General features: G+C 40.5%; 1 protein-coding gene across 1 annotated transcript in view; it reads right to left on the bottom strand.

Annotated features, from left to right (window-relative positions):
- LOC128639980 (solute carrier family 22 member 15-like) overlaps positions 1-24,874 on the bottom strand; it is a 747,078-nt gene that overhangs the window by 273,091 nt on the left and 449,113 nt on the right. Inside the window, exon 8 of the mRNA XM_053692271.1 lies at positions 8,413-8,498. Coding sequence (XP_053548246.1) covers positions 8,413-8,498 — 86 coding nt within the window. The remainder of the gene's footprint in view (positions 1-8,412; positions 8,499-24,874) is intronic.

The following is a 24,874-nucleotide window of genomic DNA, read 5'->3' as shown; positions in this document are numbered from 1 at the left end:
CTTTCATGCCGATTTAGTCTCTGCGTTTTTTTTGCTCTGCTTGGACTTATTCCAAGACTGAGCCGGCTTCCAAGTACTCTTGGTTTGCTTGGGCTTAGCAGAGGACTGGTGTCGTTGGGATTTATCAGAACAAAAGGAACGAAAATTAGAAACGTGTCCCTTAGACTTGTTATTTTTATCTTGCGGTAGGAAGGCACCCTTGACCCCTGTAACCGTGGAGATAATAGAGTCCAGGCCTGGACCAAATAAAATCTTTCCCTTAAAGGGGAGAGAAAGAAGTCTGGACTTTGAAGTCATATACGCAGACCAGGACTTCAGCCAGAGCGCCCGACGGGCCTGAACCGAAAAGCAATTTAGCATTTAGGCGAATAATCTGCATGTTTGCATCACAGATAAAATAATGAGCAATTCTCAAGACCTTAATTCTTTCCTGGATAACGTCGAAGGGACCCTCCACCTCGATTAAATCCGTTAAGGAGTAGCACCAGTAGGTAGCTGCTCCAGCAACCGCGGCAACAGCCGCTGCCGGTTGAAACAAGTATCCCGTATGTTGAAACATTTTTCTTAGAAGAGTTTCCCTATTTTTATCCATCGGCTCTCTGAACAATGAGCTATTCTCAAGCTGGATAGTAGTGTGTTTTGCCAGCGTAGAAATAGCGCCATCCACCTTAGGGACGTAACCCCACAACTCCAATTGAAAGTCCGGGACTGGGAATCATTTTTTAAAGGAAGACAAAGAGGAAAAGGAAGATCCAATTCTGTCCCATTCGTTCTAAATAATGTTCGCCATCTTTACAGGCACAGGAAAAGTTAAAGGCACTACCCTGTCCTTGTAAACTCTGTCTAATTTAGGAATCAAAGGTTCATCAGGCAGCTTGGCCTCTGGAACCTCTAATGTAGACAGGACGTCCTTTAGAAGAAAACGTAAGTGTTTAATCTTAAATCTAAAGGCTGGTTCCTCCACTGCAGGAGGCTTAGAGGCAGCAGACTCCGTCCCAGAAAGTTCCTCCTCTGAAGCCTCAGAGTGCAACTCATCCTTGGATAACTGAGACAGAGCAGTAAAATCCAATAAATCACATGATGACCCCGGGGCAGGAGAGCTATGTTTAACCTTTCACTTGCATTAAGCAGGGCGAGGTAAAGCACTGAGGGCCGCAGACACTGCCGTTTGTAACTGAGAGGTAAAATCTGGCAGTAAAGGGCCACCTCTAGATGGAGGATTAAGCGTGCTACATGAAGCTGCGTGTGTAGAAGGAGATAAATGTTGGGTATGCACCTCACAGGATGGCGAGTCCTCAGAGGTGGACTGCTCAGTAGTACTAAAAGGGTTAACCTTCTTTGACTGAATAACGTTATCAAGGCATGTGGAACATAATTGAGAGGGCATGCATACCAAAGCCTCCACACAATATAAACAGGTATTACTTTTTGGAACAGAGGGAGTACCCTCTAATATATCAGAATCCTCCATAGCTTAAGCTAATAACAGCAGGACACAGAAAATAAATAATCTTTATTTCTCAAAAACGGCAGCTTTATGCTCCCAATGGCTGGGGCACTCACCACCTCCTAAACCCAAACAATACAGAGAAAACAGAATTTATGTTTACCTGATAAATTACTTTCTCCAACGGTGTGTCCGGTCCACGGCGTCATCCTTACTTGTGGGATATTCTCCTCCCCAACAGGAAATGGCAAAGAGCCCAGCAAAGCTGGTCACATGATCCCTCCTAGGCTCCGCCTACCCCAGTCATTCGACCGACGTTAAGGAGGAATATTTGCATAGGAGAAACCATATGGTACCGTGGTGACTGTAGTTAAAGAAAATAAATTATCAGACCTGATTAAAAAAACCAGGGCGGGCCGTGGACCGGACACACCGTTGGAGAAAGTAATTTATCAGGTAAACATAAATTCTGTTTTCTCCAACATAGGTGTGTCCGGTCCACGGCGTCATCCTTACTTGTGGGAACCAATACCAAAGCTTTAGGACACGGATGAAGGGAGGGAGCAAATCAGGTCACCTAAATGGAAGGCACCACGGTTTGCAAAACCTTTCTCCCAAAAATAGCCTCAGAAGAAGCAAAAGTATCAAACTTGTAAAATTTGGTAAAAGTGTGCAGTGAAGACCAAGTCGCTGCCCTACATATCTGATCAACAGAAGCCTCGTTCTTGAAGGCCCATGTGGAAGCCACAGCCCTAGTGGAATGAGCTGTGATTCTTTCGGGAGGCTGCCGTCCGGCAGTCTCGTAAGCCAATCTGATGATGCTTTTAATCCAAAAGGAGAGAGAGGTAGAAGTTGCTTTTTGACCTCTCCTTTTACCGGAATAAACAACAAACAAGGAAGATGTTTGTCTAAAATCCTTTGTAGCATCTAAATAGAATTTTAGAGCGCGAACAACATCCAAATTGTGCAACAAACGTTCCTTCTTTAAAACTGGTTTCGGACACAGAGAAGGTACGATAATCTCCTGGTTAATGTTTTTGTTAGAAACAACTTTAGGAAGAAACCCAGGTTTAGTACGTAAAACCACCTTATCTGCATGGAACACCAGATAAGGAGGAGAACACTGCAGAGCAGATAATTCTGAAACTCTTCTAGCAGAAGAAATTGCAACTAAAAACAAAACTTTCCAAGATAATAACTTAATATCAACGGAATGTTTAAGGGTTCAAACGGAACCCCCTGAAGAACTGAAAGAACTAAATTGAGACTCCAAGGAGGAGTCAAAGGTTTGTAAACAGGCTTAATTCTAACCAGAGCCTGAACAAAGGCTTGAACATCTGGCACAGCTGCCAGCTTTTTGTGAAGTAACACAGACAAGGCAGAAATCTGTCCCTTCAGGGAACTTGCAGATAATCCTTTTTCCAATCCTTCTTGAAGGAAGGATAGAATCTTAGGAATCTTAACCTTGTCCCAAGGGAATCCTTTAGATTCACACCAACAGATATATTTTTTCCAAATTTTGTGGTAAATCTTTCTAGTTACAGGCTTTCTGGCCTGAACAAGAGTATCGATAACAGAATCTGAGAACCCTCGCTTCGATAAGATCAAGCGTTCAATCTCCAAGCAGTCAGCTGGAGTGAAACCAGGTTCGGATGTTCGAACGGACCCTGAACAAGAAGGTCTCGTCTCAAAGGTAGCTTCCAAGGTGGAGCCGATGACATATTCACCAGATCTGCATACCAAGTCCTGCGTGGCCACGCAGGAGCTATCAAGATCACCGACGCCCTCTCCTGATTGATCCTGGCTACCAGCCTGGGGATGAGAGGAAACGGCGGGAACACATAAGCTAGTTTGAAGGTCCAAGGTGCTACTAGTGCATCCACTAGAGCCGCCTTGGGATCCCTGGATCTGGACCCGTAGCAAGGAACTTTGAAGTTCTGACGAGAGGCCATCAGATCCATGTCTGGAATGCCCCACAGCTGAGTGACTTGGGCAAAGATTTCCGGATGGAGTTCCCACTCCCCCGGATGCAATGTCTGACGACTCAGAAAATCCGCTTCCCAATTTTCCACTCCTGGGATGTGGATAGCGGACAGGTGGCAGGAGTGAGACTCCGCCCATAGAATGATTTTGGTCACTTCTTCCATCGCTAGGGAACTCCTTGTTCCCCCCTGATGGTTGATGTACGCAACAGTTGTCATGTTGTCTGATTGAAACCGTATGAACTTGGCCCTCGCTAGCTGAGGCCAAGCCTTGAGAGCATTGAATATCGCTCTCAGTTCCAGAATATTTATCGGTAGAAGAGATTCTTCCCGAGACCAAAGACCCTGAGCTTTCAGGGATCCCCAGACCGCGCCCCAGCCCATCAGACTGGCGTCGGTCGTGACAATGACCCACTCTGGTCTGCGGAATGTCATCCCTTGTGACAGGTTGTCCAGGGACAGCCACCAACGGAGTGAGTCTCTGGTCCTCTGATTTACTTGTATCTTCGGAGACAAGTCTGTATAATCCCCATTCCACTGACTGAGCATGCACAGTTGTAATGGTCTTAGATGAATGCGCGCAAAAGGAACTATGTCCATTGCCGCTACCATCAACCCGATCACTTCCATGCACTGAGCTATGGAAGGAAGAGGAACGGAATGAAGTATCCGACAAGAGTCTAGAAGCTTTGTTTTTCTGGCCTCTGTCAGAAATATCCTCATTTCTAAGGAGTCTATTATCGTTCCCAAGAAGGGAACCCTTGTTGACGGAGATAGAGAACTCTTTTCCACGTTCACTTTCCATCCGTGAGATCTGAGAAAGGCCAGGACGATGTCCGTGTGAGCCTTTGCTTGAGGAAGGGACGACGCTTGAATCAGAATGTCGTCCAAGTAAGGTACTACAGCAATGCCCCTTGGTCTTAGCACAGCTAGAAGGGACCCTAGTACCTTTGTGAAAATCCTTGGAGCAGTGGCTAATCCGAAAGGAAGCGCCACGAACTGGTAATGCTTGTCCAGGAATGCGAACCTTAGGAACCGATGATGTTCCTTGTGGATAGGAATATGTAGATACGCATCCTTTAAATCCACCGTGGTCATGAATTGACCTTCCTGGATGGAAGGAAGAATAGTTCGAATGGTTTCCATCTTGAACGATGGAACCTTGAGAAACTTGTTTAAGATTTTGAGATCTAAGATTGGTCTGAACGTTCCCTCTTTTTTGCGAACTATGAACAGATTGGAGTAGAACCCCATCCCTTGTTCTCTTAATGGAACAGGATGAATCACTCCCATTTTTAACAGGTCTTCTACACAATGTAAGAATGCCTGTCTTTTTATGTGGTCTGAAGACAACTGAGACCTGTGGAACCTCCCCCTTGGGGGAAGTCCCTTGAATTCCAGAAGATAACCTTGGGAGACTATTTCTAGCGCCCAAGGATCCAGAACATCTCTTGCCCAAGCCTGAGCGAAGAGAGAGAGTCTGCCCCCCACCAGATCCGGTCCCGGATCGGGGGCCAACATTTCATGCAGTCTTGGTAGCAGTGGCAGGTTTCTTGGCCTGCTTTCCCTTGTTCCAGCCTTGCATTGGTCTCCAAGCTGGCTTGGCTTGAGAAGTATTACCCTCTTGCTTAGAGGACGTAGCACCTCGGGCTGGTCCGTTTCTACGAAAGGGACGAAAATTAGGTTTATTTTTTGCCTTGAAAGGCCGATCCTGAGGAAGGGCGTGGCCCTTACCCCCAGTGATATCAGAGATAATCTCTTTCAAGTCAGGGCCAAACAGCGTTTTCCCCTTGAAAGGAATGTTAAGTAGCTTGTTCTTGGAAGACGCATCAGCCGACCAAGATTTCAACCAAAGCGCTCTGCGCGCCACAATAGCAAACCCAGAATTCTTAGCCGCTAACCTAGCCAATTGCAAAGTGGCGTCTAGGGTGAAAGAATTAGCCAATTTGAGAGCATTGATTCTGTCCATAATCTCCTCATAAGGAGGAGAATCACTATCGACCGCCTTTATCAGCTCATCGAACCAGAAACATGCGGCTGTAGCGACAGGGACAATGCATGCAATTGGTTGTAGAAGGTAACCCTGCTGAACAAACATCTTTTTAAGCAAACCTTCTAATTTTTTATCCATAGGATCTTTGAAAGCACAACTATCCTCTATGGGTATAGTGGTGCGTTTGTTTAAAGTGGAAACCGCTCCCTCGACCTTGGGGACTGTCTGCCATAAGTCCTTTCTGGGGTCGACCAAAGGAAACAATTTTTTAAATATGGGGGGAGGGACGAAAGGAATACCGGGCCTTTCCCATTCTTTATTAACAATGTCCGCCACCCGCTTGGGTATAGGAAAAGCTTCTGGGAGCCCCGGCACCTCTAGGAACTTGTCCATTTTACATAGTTTCTCTGGGATGACCAACTTGTCACAATCATCCAGAGTGGATAATACCTCCTTAAGCAGAATGCGGAGATGTTCCAACTTAAATTTAAATGCAATCACATCAGGTTCAGCCTGTTGAGAAATGTTCCCTGAATCAGTAATTTCTCCCTCAGACAAAACTTCCCTGGCCCCATCAGACTGGGTTAGGGGCCCTTCAGAGATATTAGTATCAGCGTTGCCATGCTCTTCAGTATCTAAAACAGAGCAGCCGCGCTTACGCTGACAAGTGTTCATTTGGGCTAAAATGTTTTTGACAGAATTATCCATTACAGCCGTTAATTGTTGCATAGTAAGGAGTATTGGCGCGCTAGATGTACTAGGGGCCTCCTGAGTGGGCAAGACTCGTGTAGACGAAGGAGGGAATGATGCAGTACCATGCTTACTCCCCTCACTTGAGGAATCATCTTGGGCATCATTGTCATTATCACATAAATCACATTTATTTAAATGAATAGGAATTCTGGCTTCCCCACATTCAGAACACAGTCTATCTGGTAGTTCAGACATGTTAAACAGGCATAAACTTGATAACAAAGTACAAAAACGTTTTAAAATAAAACCGTTACTGTCACTTTAAATTTTAAACTGAACACACTTTATTACTGCAATTGCGAAAAAACATGAAGGAATTGTGCAAAATTCACCAAATTTTCACCACAGTGTCTTAAAGCCTTAAAAGTATTGCACACCAAATTTGGAAGCTTTAACCCTTAAAATAACGGAACCGGAGCCGTTTTAAACTTTAACCCCTTTACAGTCCCTGGTATCTGCTTTGCTGAGACCCAACCAAGCCCAAAGGGGAATACGATACCAAATGACGCCTTCAGAAAGTCTTTTCTAAGTATCAGAGCTCCTCACACATGCGACTGCATGCCATGCCTCTCAAAAACAAGTGCGCCACACCGGCGCGAAAATGAGGCTCTACTTATGCTTTGGGAAAGCCCCTAAGGAATAAGGTGTCTAATACAGTGCCTGCCGATATTCTTATATCAAAATACCCAGATAAAATGATTCCTCAAGGCTAAATATGAGTTAATAATGAATCGATTTAGCCCAGAAAAGTCTACAGTCTTAATAAGCCCTTGTGAAGCCCTTATTTACGATCGTAATAAACATGGCTTACCGGATCCCATAGGGAAAATGACAGCTTCCAGCATTACATCGTCTTGTTAGAATGTGTCATACCTCAAGCAGCAAGAGACTGCATACTGTTCCCCCAACTGAAGTTAATTGCTCTCAACAGTCCTGTGTGGAACAGCCATGGATTTTAGTTACGGTTGCTAAAATCATTTTCCTCATACAAACAGAAATCTTCATCTCTTTTCTGTTTCTGAGTAAATAGTACATACCAGCACTATTTCAAAATAACAAACTCTTGATTGAATAATAAAAACTACAGTTAAACACTAAAAAACTCTAAGCCATCTCCGTGGAGATGTTGCCTGTACAACGGCAAAGAGAATGACTGGGGTAGGCGAAGCCTAGGAGGGATCATGTGACCAGCTTTGCTGGGCTCTTTGCCATTTCCTGTTGGGGAGGAGAATATCCCACAAGTAAGGATGACGCCGTGGACCGGACACACCTATGTTGGAGAAATAGCATCTTCTCCGTCAGGAAAGAGGAAATGAAAGCGAGACCACTCCCGGCCACATGGTGCGCAAGGCAGGACCGCCCCTGCTATGAGACAAAGTGCACCAAGCTACAAGCTGCGCAGAACTCAAAGTGAAAGTAAAAACCTGTGTGTTCCAGCCACATAACAAACAGTCTATGAGCCCAATAAAATCTCACACATAAAGCAGTATAAAATCAAAGCATCACATTTGATTAATCCCCACTGTTCAATAATCCCCCTCAGGAGATATTAACCCATGATTCTATCAAGATAAAATGAGCCACACTGTGACCATGTCTTCTAGCGTTTTCAACATATGAAAAAATTAAAACGATCTTACGAGAATCTTCTGACACTTCTCTGCCATCCTCCTGTGACAAAAGGAAAAGAATGACTGGGGGATGGGGGAAGTGGAAGAGGTATTTAAGCCTTTGGCTGGGGTGTCTTTGCCTCCTCGTGGTGGCCAGGTTGAGTATTTCCCAACAGTAAGGAATGATGCCTTGGACTCTCCTTATATTAAGGGAATATATGTTCAAAGTGAGCGAACTTTACAGTAAAAATAACATTTTTATTCATATTAAATTAACATTAACATCATTAATTTAAAAAAAAAAAAAAAATCATACATTTACTGTAAATGTGGGGACATAAAAATTAGCATTCTGAAAAATGACACTAAAATAAACACGACATAATGGATGCTTTGCTTTTAACAATTTTTACTTTAATTAGTACCAACATATAAAATCATTTTCCTGCAAATATACAGTTTACATAATTTAAAGTTTCGGGATTTTCATTTAATTAAAAAATGCACTTTACATGCAATATAATAAAATGACACTTTATTTAACATTAGCCTCATTTATGTGGACGCAGAAGGGGTCACAACTATACTGGCATAGGCAAATAAATACAGAAACATTTTTTTACTTACGATTATTATCTGGTAAAAACAGCGTGAATATGCAGGCAAAGCCAGCAAATACCAGAAAACCTGCTGTTGCTTTTTGCCTTCCAGACCTAAAAAGAAAATAAAAATCTTAATAAATGGTTTGATAACATTTATTGTTATGTGTTTAAGATTAAAGAAGGAAAACAAGATTACACAATGCTGTAATAAGGGGTACAACGTGGTTATGTCAAACATATTCTGTAAATAGACCATTGATTTTACACTCAAACATAACAGTGCTTTATAAATAAACAATGATTCAGCATTGATTACTGTATTGAATTGCAGTAATTATAGTATGTACTAATGAGAGAGCCCATGAAGTGTTGTAATCAAATACATAAAATTGTTTTTGAATACATAAGCTTTAAGTTTTAAAGGGAAAAAAAGTAAAAAATATAAAATATATAAATTTCTGATTTGCAGATGTGCAAATGTCCCAAATTCTATGTAGGAAAAACAGCAAAGGAATTAAAGGGATTGTAAACACCAAAAATGTTACTGTTTAAAAAGATAGATAATCTCTATTTACCAGTCTCCAATTTTGCATGACCAACACAGTTATATTAATATACTTTTTACCTCTGTAATTACCTTATATCTAAGCTTCTGCTGTTTGCCTCCTTATCTCAGATCTTTTGACAAACTTGCATTTCAGGCAATTAGTGCTGACTATTAAATAACTTAAAGTGAAGGTAAAGTTAAACTGTATTGAAGGCAACCGAGCATATATCATATTAACCTTAATCTAGTCGCTAGGTTATTTTAGCAATTACTCCAATATTTTACCCAATTTTTTTAATTTTAAATTCCCTACCGTTTTGGCTCCTGACTCCTTCCAAGCCATTCTTCCGTGTTAAAGTTGTGAACGTGCATATGAGAGACACGGAGAGCGGGTGGGGCCGCTCTCCACGTCTCTCATATGCGCGTTCACAATGAAATAATTCAGTTGCGCATGTGCTACTCTAGTTGGTTATGCGCTACTCGAGGTTCTTTCCACTGCGCATGCGATAATCGGCCAGCCTGCTTTTTTTTCTGCGCATGTGTAATTTTAAGTATCAAAATCCTTCTCATGTGTGAAACGGGAGCATGCATTGTTCTCAATGTGCGGATGACGTTGGCTGACGGCCGCCTGACGGCCAGAATATCAATTGGTCTAGAAAAAAAACGTGACCTAGTGTGAATTTTTTTACATTTTTTTCGGGCTGAATTTGGGAACGCATCTAACTAACTTTAGAAGGGTAATAACTCTATTTTTACGTAAAAATATAGAAAGTGATGAATGAAACTTTTATTTAATTAGCACACATAATGCTATAGTTTATAGAGATTATGCTAACTTTACCTTCACTTTAACTTGCATGGGCACAATGTTATCTATACAAAACACATGAACTAATGCCCTCTAGCTGTGAAAAACTGTCAAATGCATTCAAATTAGAGGTGGCCTTCAAGGGCTTAGAAATTAGCATATGAGCCTACCTAGTATTAGCTTTCGACTAAGAATAACAAGAGAACAAAGCCAATTTGATGATAAAAGTAAATTAGGAAGTCGTTTAAACTGACATGCCCTATCTGAATCATGTAAGTTTATTTGAACTTTACTATCCCTTTAAGTGTACGGGTCCTTGAACATCTGGGAGACATTAAATGGAATCACCTTGTACAAGTGCCTGAAAATATGAACAGTATACATACTGATGATAAATATAAGTTGAGATTTTTTTTGCAATGGATAAAACAAATGTGACACATAGAAGAGATAACTATAACACAATACTTTTCCAAAGAGAATACCAGTGGATCTTTTCACTAATAAGTGAAGCACCAGAAGGCTTAAGTGAGGAGATTTATTTTAAATGCAATGAAGCTGTTTTATGTGAATTTGATTTTCTTGATACTTTTTTTTTATACAATTGAATACTATATAGATACAATATAAAAAGTACTGTTTACGTTAAGGAAATTGTTCAAATAAAGTTAGCCGGTCTTGAATAAAAGATGAAGGTGGGATGAATGGAGACTCTGATATCAGTGTTTCTATGGAAACCAGAAGCTATTTAATAGTGTAAACATCTGAAGATACCCTGTAACCTGATGAAGTCCCATCACGCAATGAAATGTATGGGTGGGTGGGGTGATTGTGTGTTAGCTGTGCTGAGTGATTGTAACTGTGTATATTTACAAGCGCGATTTAATGATTTTACATTTTTGTAATTCAAAGTACTCACACATCCTCCAACCCCAAGTGAATGCAGATATATATATGGAATTTATGAATGCTCATAATTAAGCTTCATACTCTCACACACATTAGCGTTTTCTATGTTTTTAATGTTTGCTAGATGTGTGAAGCAACATTTTAGTAACAAATTAAAAGATTGATTAAACTCTTTACTGAGTTGTTTCAACATCAATTCTGTATTCTTTTGATTTTATATACTGGGTTTCAATAAAGTTTATTTTATTTTAAACTGTTTTCAAATCCCATGAATATTGATTTATATATGTATTTAAGTGTAGTGGGCGACCTGTTAACATTTCTTGCAGGGAAGCAGAGTACATGCATGTTTGTCAATTCCTATTCTGGGGATGGATATTCAGAGACTCAAGACCCACTTCCAGAAGATGCGGTGGAGGTTCTGTCCTTAACTTCAAGCTTGAGCACAGTCATACAATATATTGTAAGGAGCAGGCTACACAGTCCAAGCCACTCCTGGAGATCAGGATGTCAGGAGAATCATGGGGTTTGCAAAGTCTGGTGTCAGAAGAACAACTACAACTGTAGCCCAGTTCCATGCTAAAGAGATTCAGATTAGCATGGCTGACCTTGCAGGGTGCTTAACTTCGGAAGTTGTGCTAAGTTTAGCAACCAGGACTTTCAGTGTTCTTTCATAAGTGATGCTGCTTGTCTCCCTGCATTAAGCATAGTGGTATTAGTAACCAGGACTTTGGAAGCCACCCTGCAAGACCTATGGGGGAGATGTTAAAAGACCCTAGTGTTTCTGTTTCTGGTCTGCAACTTTGCCTCACCCTTGTCCGTACCATTGAACTGTAGACTGATTATCTGGCTGCTGACCTAAGGAACTGTATTTTGAATTATTTTGCTTATTCCCTTTGCTGTTACATCTGGTTTCTACCTGCTTACCAGTTGCTGAAACCAGGCTTGACTACTAAGTCAGTTCATCACCACTGGTGTTCGCTGCTATCCTGTTGATTCAGGTCTTTTCCAGCCCTGGACCTGCATTGAATCTCCTGTAGAGCTAGTTCCAGCAAGCAAACAAGGTACCTACCCATTTACCTTATAAGCCACAAAGCTAGGGTTGCAACTCCATATTAATACCCATGATTTTGGAATGGGATGTCCACATACTTTTGGCCATATACTGTATTTTTGTATCTATGTGGAGAAGGGTAGCCTTCTCAAGCCTAATGTTTTGCACATACGGTTTCATTGTGATGCAAGATTTCTGGCATGACATCAATGATTATATTCTTGTGATGCTGTGCTCCTGTGTATTAGCCCACTAACGCAAGAGGGAATCTCTCTCGGGTAATTCACATGTATCTATTGGGTTATTGACATTCTCTTATGTTGTTTCTTTACTCAAGTGATTTGTGAGGAGTTAAACTAATAATAACTTGTCTTGCAGGCAAACTAGAACAGGATTGAATCAGCTCCCAGAAGAAAGGAGTGAACACCCAGAATTAGGTTATAAACAGATGGGTACTCAGGTATCATGCCAGGTTTCAGCAATGGGTAAACTGGCAGGATCTGGCCATCACAGAAAATTCAGAAGTGTAATCCAAAATTAATGTCCTTAGGTCAGCAGCCAGATAGTCAGTCTAAAATTCAAAGTACAGACAAGGGTGAAGGAAAGACCATAAACCAAGAGACATGCCAGGATCAAAGGTGAAGGCTAGAAACATGAATGCTAAGTATTCCATAGAGATACGATTAGCATCAGCAAGGGTCTTTCAAAACCTCCCCCATAAGTCTTGGTGTCAAAACACCTAAAGGATCATTTCAGACAACTAGGTCACTAATATCTCTATCCTTAAAGAAGAGAAGACAAGCAGCATCACTAATGGAAAAACGATAAAAGTCCTGCCCATAAAACTTAGTGAACTTTCCCAATTTCAGCTTCATTAGGGAAATACAGACAGTGCACCCTGCCTTCTCGGTATCGCTAACCTGAAGCCTTTTAGCGTGGCCCCAGGCTGCAGCTCTTCTTTTGACGCGGGGTTTAGCCCACCCCCAGATTTTCCTGACAGGCCGGCTACTACAAGTAGCAAAGACTTTAGAACGCTCCTTACAACTACTGTATATAGGGAGGTTTTAAGTGCTTTGGAAGTGGTTGTTTCTCCTACAAGCAACCTATTAGAAAGGGACAAAGGAATGGAACAAAAAAGGTACACCCTTTGTTCCATCTGTCAAACTTAAAGGGACAGTTTACTCAAAAAAAATCTCTCCTTTAATTTGTTCCCAATGATTCACTTTACCTGCTGGAGTGAATAAATTGTTTACAAGTAGCTCCTTTACCCTTATATTGGCATTTTAAATAGTTGAGTTAGCATGTGGTATCCCCACCTATGTTGAAAGTTTGTGGCCGCAGGTCCAATCTATAAATAAGCTTTGTAAACACAGCAAGCAGAAGAAATTACACTGCCAGTGGGATATAGCAGAGATAAGGTAATAAAATGTTAATTTTCCATTGTTCTTTCCAAGTATTGGTGATTGGTTTATGGACAGATATAGGATAAAGAAGCAGGTATATTTACACAATGTGATACAGTAATGAGATCTGATTATACCCACAAGCTCAACCCATTTTATTAGGTTGTGGCTTCAAAACACAAAATCAGAGCTTTAATATACACAAATAAACCTTAAAAAGCAAATTTTCATACATTTTATACTCTGCAGTTGGTAAAAAAAGCAATTGTAAACACATTAAGGGAAAACAATTTTACAGTATACTGTCCCTTTAAGACCGTTTCCTCTTCTAGCTACAAAGCAAAAAATATGGGAAACAATCCCTAAATTGGATGGAGTTATTTCAACTCCTACTCAGCGGACTACCATTTCCTTAGAGGATAGTACCTCTTTTAAAGATCCTAGGAATAGAAAGTCTTTCGTAGGCAATATTCTCAGCTAGCAAGATTAATGTTTTTTACAGTTTTTGACAGTGAAGCTTGCATGGTTGCAGCTACCTCAGTCTGGTGTTCAGAACGCATTCCTAGAGAAGCTTCCATGGCAGAGATCCAAGATTGCTTAAAGCTCCTTAGGACCACTAAGTTTTATTTTTTATGTGGCAGTGGAAGTAATTCACATTAATATGTTGACCGATGCTATAGCTGTTTTGGCAAGAAGAGCCTTATGGCTTAAATCATGGTCTGCAGAAATTGGGGTAGATTTATCATACCCCGGCCGGACATGATTCACTATAGCGAATCATGTCCGCCCTGCATCGCTAAAAGCCGACAGCATACGCTGTAGGCATTTAACATTTCACAAGCAGTTCTGATTAACTGCTAGTGCAATGCCGCCTCCTACAGATTTGCGGCCAATCGTCCGCTAGCAGGGGGTGTCAATCAACCCGATCATATTCGATCGGCAGATTGATGTACGCAGCTTCAGAGGCAGTGAACCAGTTAAGGAGCAGCGGTCTTAAGACAGCTGCTTCTTAACTCCTGTTTCCGGCTAGCCTGAAAGCTCGTGCGGAAGCAGGGGTATTTGGCCCCATTTAGACCATGATAAATCGGCCCTATGGTCTCTAAAAGCAAATTGTTAATGCATCCTTTACAGGGTAAAAGAAGTAAACGATTGTATATAGGTACAGCAAGTATTGTATATAGGTACAGCCACTGGCACACTATAACAAACAAGGGGGCGCACACCAATATGAGAATATTATGTATGGTGTATAGTGATAGTGATAATTGAACACAAAAATTCTAAAAAGTGTTGATGACAGTGTCTGTCGATTGTAACAGACTAGTTGTGTATTAAAATAAAAATGGAAAAATTTGAAATAAAGAAAGCTCAAAAAATTATTATTCAATCTTATTATATATATAAAACTATATAGAAAATAATAGCTATAAACAATGACCAATTGAAATACAACTGAGAAACAAATACAAAACACAACAATTGGAGTGAGTCCACAATTTGTGTATAAACAAATGATATGTTCTTGATGAGTGAAAGTATGCAGTGTGTGGTATTCCCTTTATCAAAAGATAATCCAAACACCGTAAGGTATAGAGGTTATCAAGGTTGACAAATGACCCAGCGATTCGACTCTCCAGTGATAGGGATCCTGAGTCCCAAACGATACTATAGATATATGGAAGAGAAGAAATGGAGGCGCTTCATAGCGTTATTATGTTTGGACAGGTGAAATGCTGCAGATGACAGACAAATGGCAACTCACATGTTTGCAGGCACCACCAGTGGTGCGTGAGAGGCAAGCTGAGGCACACCGGTCCCCCCAGCGAGACTTTCCTTGGTTATGTCAGGAGGCTGGATTCCAACTTAGATATTGTCAAATGCCAAGGAATTTTCCACAGCGTCAATGCGGTTCTGTTCACAGGATTCCTGCAGGGGTTCAGCTCAAATAGCTGAATGTGCAAACTGTTAACTAGACAGGCTGAGAGGCCGTGCAGGATAGCACACGGATTGCCAATTAGACAGTATAAGATAAATGGTAATTGCAATTGTATATACATAATATACAATAAAAACATGAAAAGATAGTTCCAGTTAAAAAAGTTTCAATAAAAGCAACGCGTTTCTCAGTGGGGTTACCACTGTTTCATCAGGCTCTAAAATCCTGTTTGGCCCAGGACTGGACATGGTTATTGCCACAGTCATTGGAGAGAAAGGAGCCTTCCTGAAACAGAACAAAAAGTCCAAGAGTAAGCTTAGGCCTTCAGGAAAAGTTTCTGTTTCACAAGGCTTTGAAAAGTTCTAGTACAAACCTTTGGGTATTGGAAATAATTTCTCAGGGGTAGTGAATAAGTTTTTAATCTAAAACACAGTGAGGAAGATTCCTTCCAGTCGAGTTCCATGAAATCCTTTAAAGCTTTCCTGGCTTGTGTTGTAGATTTGGAAACAATGGTATTCAATACTCCAGTTCCAGAAACAGCCTCTTAATAGTTCCAAAGAAATAGGGTACCTTTCAGACTATCCTGGTTCTTAAGATGCTGAACACATTTCTGAAAATTCCAACGTTCTCACTATTCATCCTTTAGTACAGGAGGCTCAATTTATGTCTACCATCAACTTAAAATAGGTTTATTTACTTATTCCTATTTACATAGACCATGCCAATTTTCTGAGATTCGCCTTCCTAAACATGCATTACCAGTTTGTGGAAAATCCATTCTGTCTTACCACAGCCCCCAGGGTATTTACCAAATATCTGGGTCCTTAATGAGTGCGGTACAAGCTTAGGAATTTAAGTAGCTCCCTCAAGACAAAATACTGGTGCAGGTGCCTATTATTTCCCTGGCTGTAAAGCTCATAGACACTGTTCTTCAAATTCTTCACAGTCACAGCTGGCGCATCAATCTGCCAAAGACCTTTCATAAACCCTTTAAACTTGAGTGTCATTCCAAAGATCCACAGCAACTACAACAAGCATGTGCTCGGGTTCAGCACACTCCTCCTTCTGTAGCTCCAGGCATGAAAGTTGTAAGAATCATGGTAGCTGCATCAGACAGAGTTCCCTTTGACAAATTTAATCTCAAACCTTTTCAATTGTCAATGCTTTGTCAAATCAATGGCTAATACAAAGTACTCAATCAGAAGATCCATATAGGTCTGAAGACATGTCTTTGACATGGCAGCAGACTAAGCAATCTCTGGTTCAGGGGGTCTTCTTTCTGGACTGTGATTACCATAGATCCAAGCCAAAAGGGTTGAGGGGGAAACCTTGGAGTCTCTGAGAGCACAAAGATAAGAATCAAGCCAGTCATTCAACCTGTTACTCCTTCATGGAACCTATGCATGGTTTGGACCTTCAGTTTTTGTCTTGGAAGGTTCTTTTTTTTACCCATTTGTTTCGCTAGAATGATTTCTGAACTTATCTCTATATCTTGTAAACCTCATTTTCTGATTGCTTATTAGGACTGAGCTGTTCAAAGAACAAAGTAGTATCTACAGATACCATTATTGAAAAAAAAAAGGTTCCTTTTTTATGCCCAGATCCTAAGAATTCTAAAGAGAGACTTCTTCACAACCTTGATCTGGTGATTACTTTACAGTTCTATGTAGAAGCCACAAAATCTTTCAGACTGTTGTCTATTTCTTTGGTCCTGAAAAGGGTCACAAAGCTATGGCAGTAACTTAAGCTGCTTGGCTTAAGACCTTAAGTTGTAAGGCATACCTACTAGTTGGAAACACTACCCCGAATGCATTAGTGCTTATTCATTTAGACGTAGATTGAACAGATATGTAAGGCGGTGTCAGGGTTACTGCTTGCTAATGATCTGTCCCTTTAAGAGCCTCCTATATCAAGCACTTCCCCCCAGCATTCATTGCTGGTTAATTGAGAATTGATTCACAGCACAAGCGTGACACTGGGAGTTTTCCTCACTCTCCAACAGTCTCATAATTTCTTATTTGAAGAAGTTCTGATAACATCTCTTATTTTTCATTCCTACTTCTAGCAGCTCTTTTACTCAATTCAACTCCGGAAGATATTGCATACTACAAGGGAATCAAACTAACTCAACATCAAACTCTGAAGCATTCACAAGGTAACAGGATTCAAGCAGCTTCATACACAGCACAGCAAGTAGCGGTGACGTCATCAGCTGCAGCCGCAACCGCTCTCCCTCTGAGTACCACGCTGCTGTTCATAACAAACGGACAAGTAACAATTCATGTGTTCTCAGGTCAGACCCAATTATTTTAGTATTAATCGTTATCCTTACTTATTTTGATGAACTTTACCTGCCTAATTAAGGAATACTATATTTTATGTTACTGTTTTATTTGAACTGTTTGCATTATCAAATGCCCTGAAAGTAATACAGTTTATGAAGTTAATAAACTGCCACTTATTGGGCAAATAGTAATACATTATATGAAGCACTGACAACGAATTCATCAAGCTTCTTTTATGTTACAAACCTACCTTTGAGGAAATTGTTGGTTCTTATTTATATAACAAAATTAAATGCTTGTTCAAATTGCTACAAATACAGACTATTACAGAATTAACCAGCCATAAGGAAGAAAGGATTTAGTGTTTGTGTACACAGAATTATCCTATACTAAACATATACTTTCAACAGAAATTATGGAACAAGATCATTTAAGTGATAAAGTTCAAGTCCTGTCAGACAGATTAGAAGCTTTATCAGGTTCTTTCCATGAATTACAAGTGGAAAATCAGGCTTTGAAGGCCTGCTTAAGAGAGACTCTGGCACCTAAACCTGCAAGTGCAGATTCTATCCCTGAACCTATGGTCTCCCCCCCAGAAAAATTCTCTGGTGACCGTTCAAGATTTAGAGAGTTTAAAAATTCCTGTTTGTTGCTTTTTCAATTAAAGCCACGTACTTATCCCACAGAAAGATCAAGAGTGCTCACTGTGATATCATATTTGAGGGGGGAACCTAGGGCTTGGGCTGACTCTTTTTTTGAAAATGATGATGCAATACTGGGATCTCTAAATGAATTCTTTGATCAAATGTCAGCATTATATGATGACCCTTTCAAACAGGTCACAGCTGAAAACTTACTTAGATCTTTAAAACAAAGAAAGAACCCAGTGGAGTCTTACATCACACAATTTAAAATTTCTGCCCGTGATTCAGGATGGAATGAGGTCTCCCTTAAAACTCAATATCGTTTAGGATTATCTGAGGATATAAAGGATGAGCTTTCTCGCACAGGGATTCCAGATTCATTGGAAGATTTTTTTTCTCTCACTATTAACATAGATAGACGGCTTAGGGAACGCCGCTCTGAAAAGGCTAGCGGTACAAAAAGCTTTCTCTCCACACCTGTTTATCAAACTAAAGAATCACCACAACCTATGGACATAGGCTTCATAAAGGGTCCCCTCTCCTCTCAGGAAAAGAATAGGAGGAAGTTGCATAGTTTGTGCATGTATTGTGCCTGCCCTACTCATGAAGTAAAGGACTGCCCTGTTCTGGCTAGGAATAAGAAGGGTAGGTTGCCTAACATCACTGAATCCCTGTTAATGAAAACCATTAAACCATCATATTTAACTATCCCTATTATTTTACAGTGGGATCAAATCAGGATAACAACTGAAGCTATCCTGGACACCGGCTCATGTAGAAATTTTGTTGATTTTTCTTTTGTGAAACAGAATAAAATACCTCTGGTCTCTAAGAAAACTCCAGTCTCTGTGAAGGTCATTGATGGCTCTTTTTTAAAATCAGGTCCTGTCACACACCAAACTACACCATTACAGGTAATATCCTGCACACACATCACAGAAACACTCACTTTTGATGTCATATCTTCACCAATGTTTAATGTAATCCTTGGTATAAATTGGTTTTGTAAACACAAACCAACTATAAACTGGAATGACCTCAGTTTATCTTTTCCTCATCTCACTCAAAATAGTGAGACATCATCAGATTTAATTATGCTACAGGTTGAGGATAATATTTTACCCAAACAATATGCAGACTTCTCAGATGTTTTTAATAAAAAAGAAGCTGAATGTTTGCCCCCTCATAGGGAATACGATTGTCCTATTGATTTACTCCCAGGAGTTTCAATTCCCTATGGACATATCTACCCCCTTTCTAAACCAGAACTAGAACACCTTAAAAACTATATAGATGAGAACCTCCGAAAAGGTTTTATAAGACCTAGTACCTCCCCTGCAGGTGCAGGCATATTCTTTGTTACCAACAAAGATGGCACGTTAAGACCAATCATTGATTACAGGGAATTGAACAGGCGTACCAGAAAAAACAGGTACCCCCTACCTTTAATCCCTGAATTAATTGAAAGATTAAGGGGGGCCTCAATTTTCACTAAATTGGATCTTCGAGGTGCCTATAATCTTATACGAATGAGAGCTGGCGACGAATGGCTCACTGCTTTTCGGACTAGATATGGGCTATTCGAATATACAGTGATGCCATTCGGTCTGTGCAATGCCCCAGCAACATTCCAATGCTTAATCAATGATCTTTTCAGAGATATTTTGGATGTATATGTTGTTGTCTATTTGGACGATATTCTAGTTTACTCACAAAATTTAGATCAACATAGAATGCATGTTAGAGAGGTTCTCACTAGGTTACGAAAAAATAACCTATACGCTAAACTAGAAAAATGTATATTTGAGTCAAATAATATCTCTTTTCTGGGGTATAACATCTCTCCTGAAGGAATCAAGATGCAAGATGACAAGGTTCAGGCCATTCATAATTGGCCGACTCCCCAATGTAAGAAAGATGTTCAACGTTTCCTTGGCTTCTCAAATTATTATAGGAAATTTATTCCTGGATTCGCTGCTATTACCAAACCTCTTACTGAACTCACCAAATTGAATCATCCTTTCAGGTGGACAAGCCATACTCAACAGGTATTTGACCTTTTAAAAAATAAATTCACTACAGCACCCATTCTCCAATACCCGGATTTAGAAAAGCAATTTATCCTGGAAGTTGACGCTTCTGAGTTCGCAATAGGGGCAATCCTCTCTCAAAGGAAATCATTCAAAGAACCCTTACATCCGGTCGCATTCTTCTCAAGATTGATGCAACCAGCAGAGTTAAATTATCCAGTTGGCGAGAAAGAATTACTTGCAATAAAGTGTTCCTTCGATCACTGGAGGCACTTGCTTGAGGGTGCAACACAACCAACTGTCATATATACTGACCATAAAAATCTGCAATATCTTCAGTCTAATCGAACTCTATCCTCCAGACAATTACGCTGGAGTCTTTATTTCTCTCGTTTCCATTACATCATTACCTACAGGCCTGGTACAAAAAATGGCAAGGCTGACGCCCTCTCTAGACAAGGTCCTAAACCTATAATACAATGCATTCCTACTACTATTGTTCCTAAGGACTCTATCATTGGAGTTATAACAAGTCTAACTACAGTGATAAAAGATGCTACTGCTATTGATCCATCAGTACCTCATACAGATCTTACTTACAATTCTGATGGCTTACTCTATAAGGACGGGAAGCTATATATACCTCCAAATCTTAGATCTTCAATCTTGAAAACAGTTCATGAATCTCCCCTTGCTGGACACATGGGAAGGGATAAAACCTTGGATTTACTTAAGAGATCTTTTTGGTGGCCTACTCTTAACCTCGATCTCAAAGAATATATTTCTAAATGTGTTATATGCGCAACCTCCAAACCTTCTAAACAACTCCCTGTGGGTCTTTTACAGCCTTTACCTGTACCTCAAGTACCCTGGGAGGCGGTATCCTTAGACTTTATTGTGGACTTACCTCTCTCTAACAAATATACCACTATAATGGTTGTCACCGATCTATTCTCAAAGATGGCACATTTCATACCGGTTATTTCCCTACCCACTTCCAAGTTCACCAGTGAATTATTCATTCAAAACATTGTAAGACTGCATGGAATACCTAAAACCATCCTTAGTGACCGTGGAACCCAATTCACATCTAAGTTCTGGAGAAATTTGTGTGCTGCTCTGCATATAGAACAAAAACTCACCACTGCTTACCATCCTCAGACGAATGGGCAGACAGAGAGGGTAAACCAGTGGCTAGAGCAATACCTACGTTGTTTCTGCTCTCACCAACAAGATTCTTGGGCCACCTACTTGCCCTTAGCAGAATTTGCCTATAATAATAATAAGAGTTCTACAACTGGCACATCACCATTTTTTATAAATTATGGTTTACATCCAAATTTCACACTACTTCCGAAGATTGACACCCCATGTCCTCAGGTGAATGATCTGGTTAATGACATTTCAGCTAACTTTTCTTCAATTCGTGAACATATTCTTCAGGCACAGGCATCACAACGCAGGTATTACGATCTTCGCCACAGACCTAGTCCTCAATATTCCGTAGGACAACAAGTATGGCTCTCCACTAAGAACCTCAAGATACCTTATCCTTGTAGGAAACTAGGTAAACTCTTTTTGGGTCCTTACCCTATTGTCAGGGTAAATGGTCCAACAACAGTTACACTCCAACTACCATCAACTTTTAAGATACATCCAACTTTCCATGTGTCTCTTATCAAACCTTGCAACCTACCCATAACAAATATTACATCAGAAGACCCAATACCTTCTGCTAATCTTGATTGCCAGTATGAGGTTCATAGCATTCTGGATTCTAGACTACGTTGTGGGAATCTTTTCTATTTGGTTCATTGGAAAGGTTTTGGCCATGAGGATGATTCCTGGGAGCCTGCTTCGAACATATCTGCTCCACGTCTGATTTCCCTTTTCCATAGACGTAACCCTGATCGTCCTAGGCCTTGAACCTCGCTGTGGTTCTTTTTGTGGGGGGCTCTGTCAGGGTTACTGCTTGCTAATGATCTGTCCCTTTAAGAGCCTCCTATATCAAGCACTTCCCCCCAGCATTCATTGCTGGTTAATTGAGAATTGATTCACAGCACAAGCGTGACACTGGGAGTTTTCCTCACTCTCCAACAGTCTCATAATTTCTTATTTGAAGAAGTTCTGATAACATCTCTTATTTTTCATTCCTACTTCTAGCAGCTCTTTTACTCAATTTAACTCCGGAAGATATTGCATACTACAAGGGAATCAAACTAACTCAACATCAAACTCTGAAGCATTCACAAGGTAACAGGATTCAAGCAGCTTCATACACAGCACAGCAAGTAGCGGTGACGTCATCAGCTGCAGCCGCAACCGCTCTCCCTCTGAGTACCACGCTGCTGTTCATAACAAACGGACAAGTAACAATTCATGTGTTCTCAGGTCAGACCCAATTATTTTACTATTAATCGTTATCCTTACTTATTTTGATGAACTTTACCTGCCTAATTAAGGAATACTATATTTTATGTTACTGTTTTATTTGAACTGTTTGCATTATCAAATGCCCTGAAAGTAATACAGTTTATGAAGTAAATAAACTGCCACTTATTGGGCAAATAGTAATACATTATATGAAGCACTGACAACGAATTCATCAAGCTTCTTTTATGTTACAAACCTACCTTTGAGGAAATTGTTGGTTCTTATTTATGTAACAAAATTAAATGCTTGTTCAAATTGCTACAAATACAGACTATTACAGGCGGCTATTTGTTCTTCTTTGCATACTTTCACTAAATTTGGTCACTTTGACGTGCAGGCCTCTGCAGGCAACAGTGCATGGTCACTAGCATATTATCTCCCTTACCTGTATTGTCCCTTTTTTTCATGGTGGTCATTTAGACTTCCCTGATTGCTTAAAAAATCCCACATGTGAAGTCTCATGGACTCTTAACCTCTTATGAAATAAAATAAAATTCATGCTTACCTAAATAAATTAATTTCTTTCATAAAAGTGAGAGTGTATGAACCCCACCCTTGTCATTCTATACAGTTGGCATTTATTTGCCACACTTTTGTACTTTTCTAGTTTTCCTCCTCTACTTGACCATATCTATGAGTAAGGGATTTGGGGAGAGTGGGAGGTGATTAAAGCTCTGGTATGTAGTTGTGTTTTTTCTTCCTCCTAGCGGACTGGAGTGTAATCCCATGTATGATGTCTCGAGGACTCTCACAGTCATGAAATAAAATTAATCAGGTAAGCATAAATTTGAGCCGTCGCAGCACTCTCCCACCTTGAGGGAGATCTGGGGGCTCCCACCCGCTTGTACCCCGGAGACAGGGCCTGCATAGTGACAAGCATCACCGGGGATTCACTTTATGCACGGTGACGTCACACGCAATGACGTGATTACATCACCACACAACTTTATTTATACTTAACAATGTTAAGTATAGGCGCAGGGGGCATGCTGCTTAGAAGCCTGTATCTCAGGCATCTAAGCAGATACAAACCCCCAAGACCCACCGTTGGAAAGGTAATCGCCTAACCTTTCCAACAGTGTACGTCTTGGGGATCGGAAAAAAAAAAAGTTACAAATTTAAAAAAAACAAAAAACTTATAAAAGCTTTGCACCCAGGTGGGAAAGCGCTTAGCACTCAAAGGGTTAACAGTGGCAGTAACAAATTATTCAAGCACACATTGAACTCATTCAAGGAACATTGTAGAGGTTAGGACAGCATTTCATTCATGAAGTCAGGAAGCAGTCTTGAGTCAACCCTTGACACAAACCATAAAAAATGTGTATCTTATCTCCTTTGCTATGTCTAGTTAACATCAGCTATGCAATGATCAAGTAATCAATGTGCAGCATGTAAGAGTCAGGGTTCCTCAAACAAACCAAGCAAACCATGGTTGCACAAGCAAAGCAAACAAAAAATAAAATGTTTGCTTTCCTAATAAATAAGCCATTACTCCTGGGATTCAACTCCTAACCACTAGGAGAAAGCAAAGATTCCTAAAACTCCATGAGAATTTAATCCCTCCCACCTTTCTGGTATGCCAATTTGATGTATTGCCAAGCAGTAGGAAGATAAGAAAGGACAAAGCAGGGAACATGAGGTACATACCAGATCTGCCTAAAAAAAAAACAAGTAAAAATTGAAAATGAGTGGGTCTCATGGACTCTCAACACCATGAAATAAATTAATTTATCAGGTAAGCATACATTTTGTTTTATTTAATAAGGTGGTGAAAGCCATTACTCCTGGGAACTAATACCCAAGAGGTGGAGTCCACAAGTTTTATTGGTGAGACAAAAAAAGGCTTTGAAAGTCAGGCACCTAATTTCCAGACATTGCTGCCTGGAGGACATTCCTAACAAAACCCGCTTCAGAAGAAGCAAACACATCAAAGTGGTAGAATTTAGTAAAATTAAGGAACAATGACCATGTTTCTGCCTTGCAAACTTGTTCAACAAAAACATAATTTATGCTTACCTGATAAATTCCTTTCTTCTGTTGTGTGATCAGTCCACGGGTCATCATTACTTCTGGGATATTATCTGCTCCCCTACAGGAAGTGCAAGAGGATTCACCCAGCAGAGTTGCTATATAGCTCCTCCCCTCTACGTCACCTCCAGTCATTCGACCAAAGACCAACGAGAAAGGAGAAGCCAAGGGTGTAGTGGTGACTGAATTATAATTTAAAAAATATGTACCTGCCTTAAAAAACAGGGCGGGCCGTGGACTGATCACACAACAGAAGAAAGGAATTTATCAGGTAAGCATAAATTATGTTTTCTTCTGTTATGTGTGATCAGTCCACGGGTCATCATTACTTCTGGGATACCAATACCAAAGCAAAAGTACACGGATGACGGGAGGGATAGGCAGGCTCATTATACAGAAGGAACCACTGC

Source organism: Bombina bombina, chromosome 9, assembly GCF_027579735.1.
Source record: "Bombina bombina isolate aBomBom1 chromosome 9, aBomBom1.pri, whole genome shotgun sequence".
Classification (NCBI taxonomy): Eukaryota; Metazoa; Chordata; class Amphibia; order Anura; family Bombinatoridae; genus Bombina; species Bombina bombina.
Note: the sequence above shows the minus strand (reverse complement) of the source record. Positions and strands in the feature narration are given on the sequence as shown.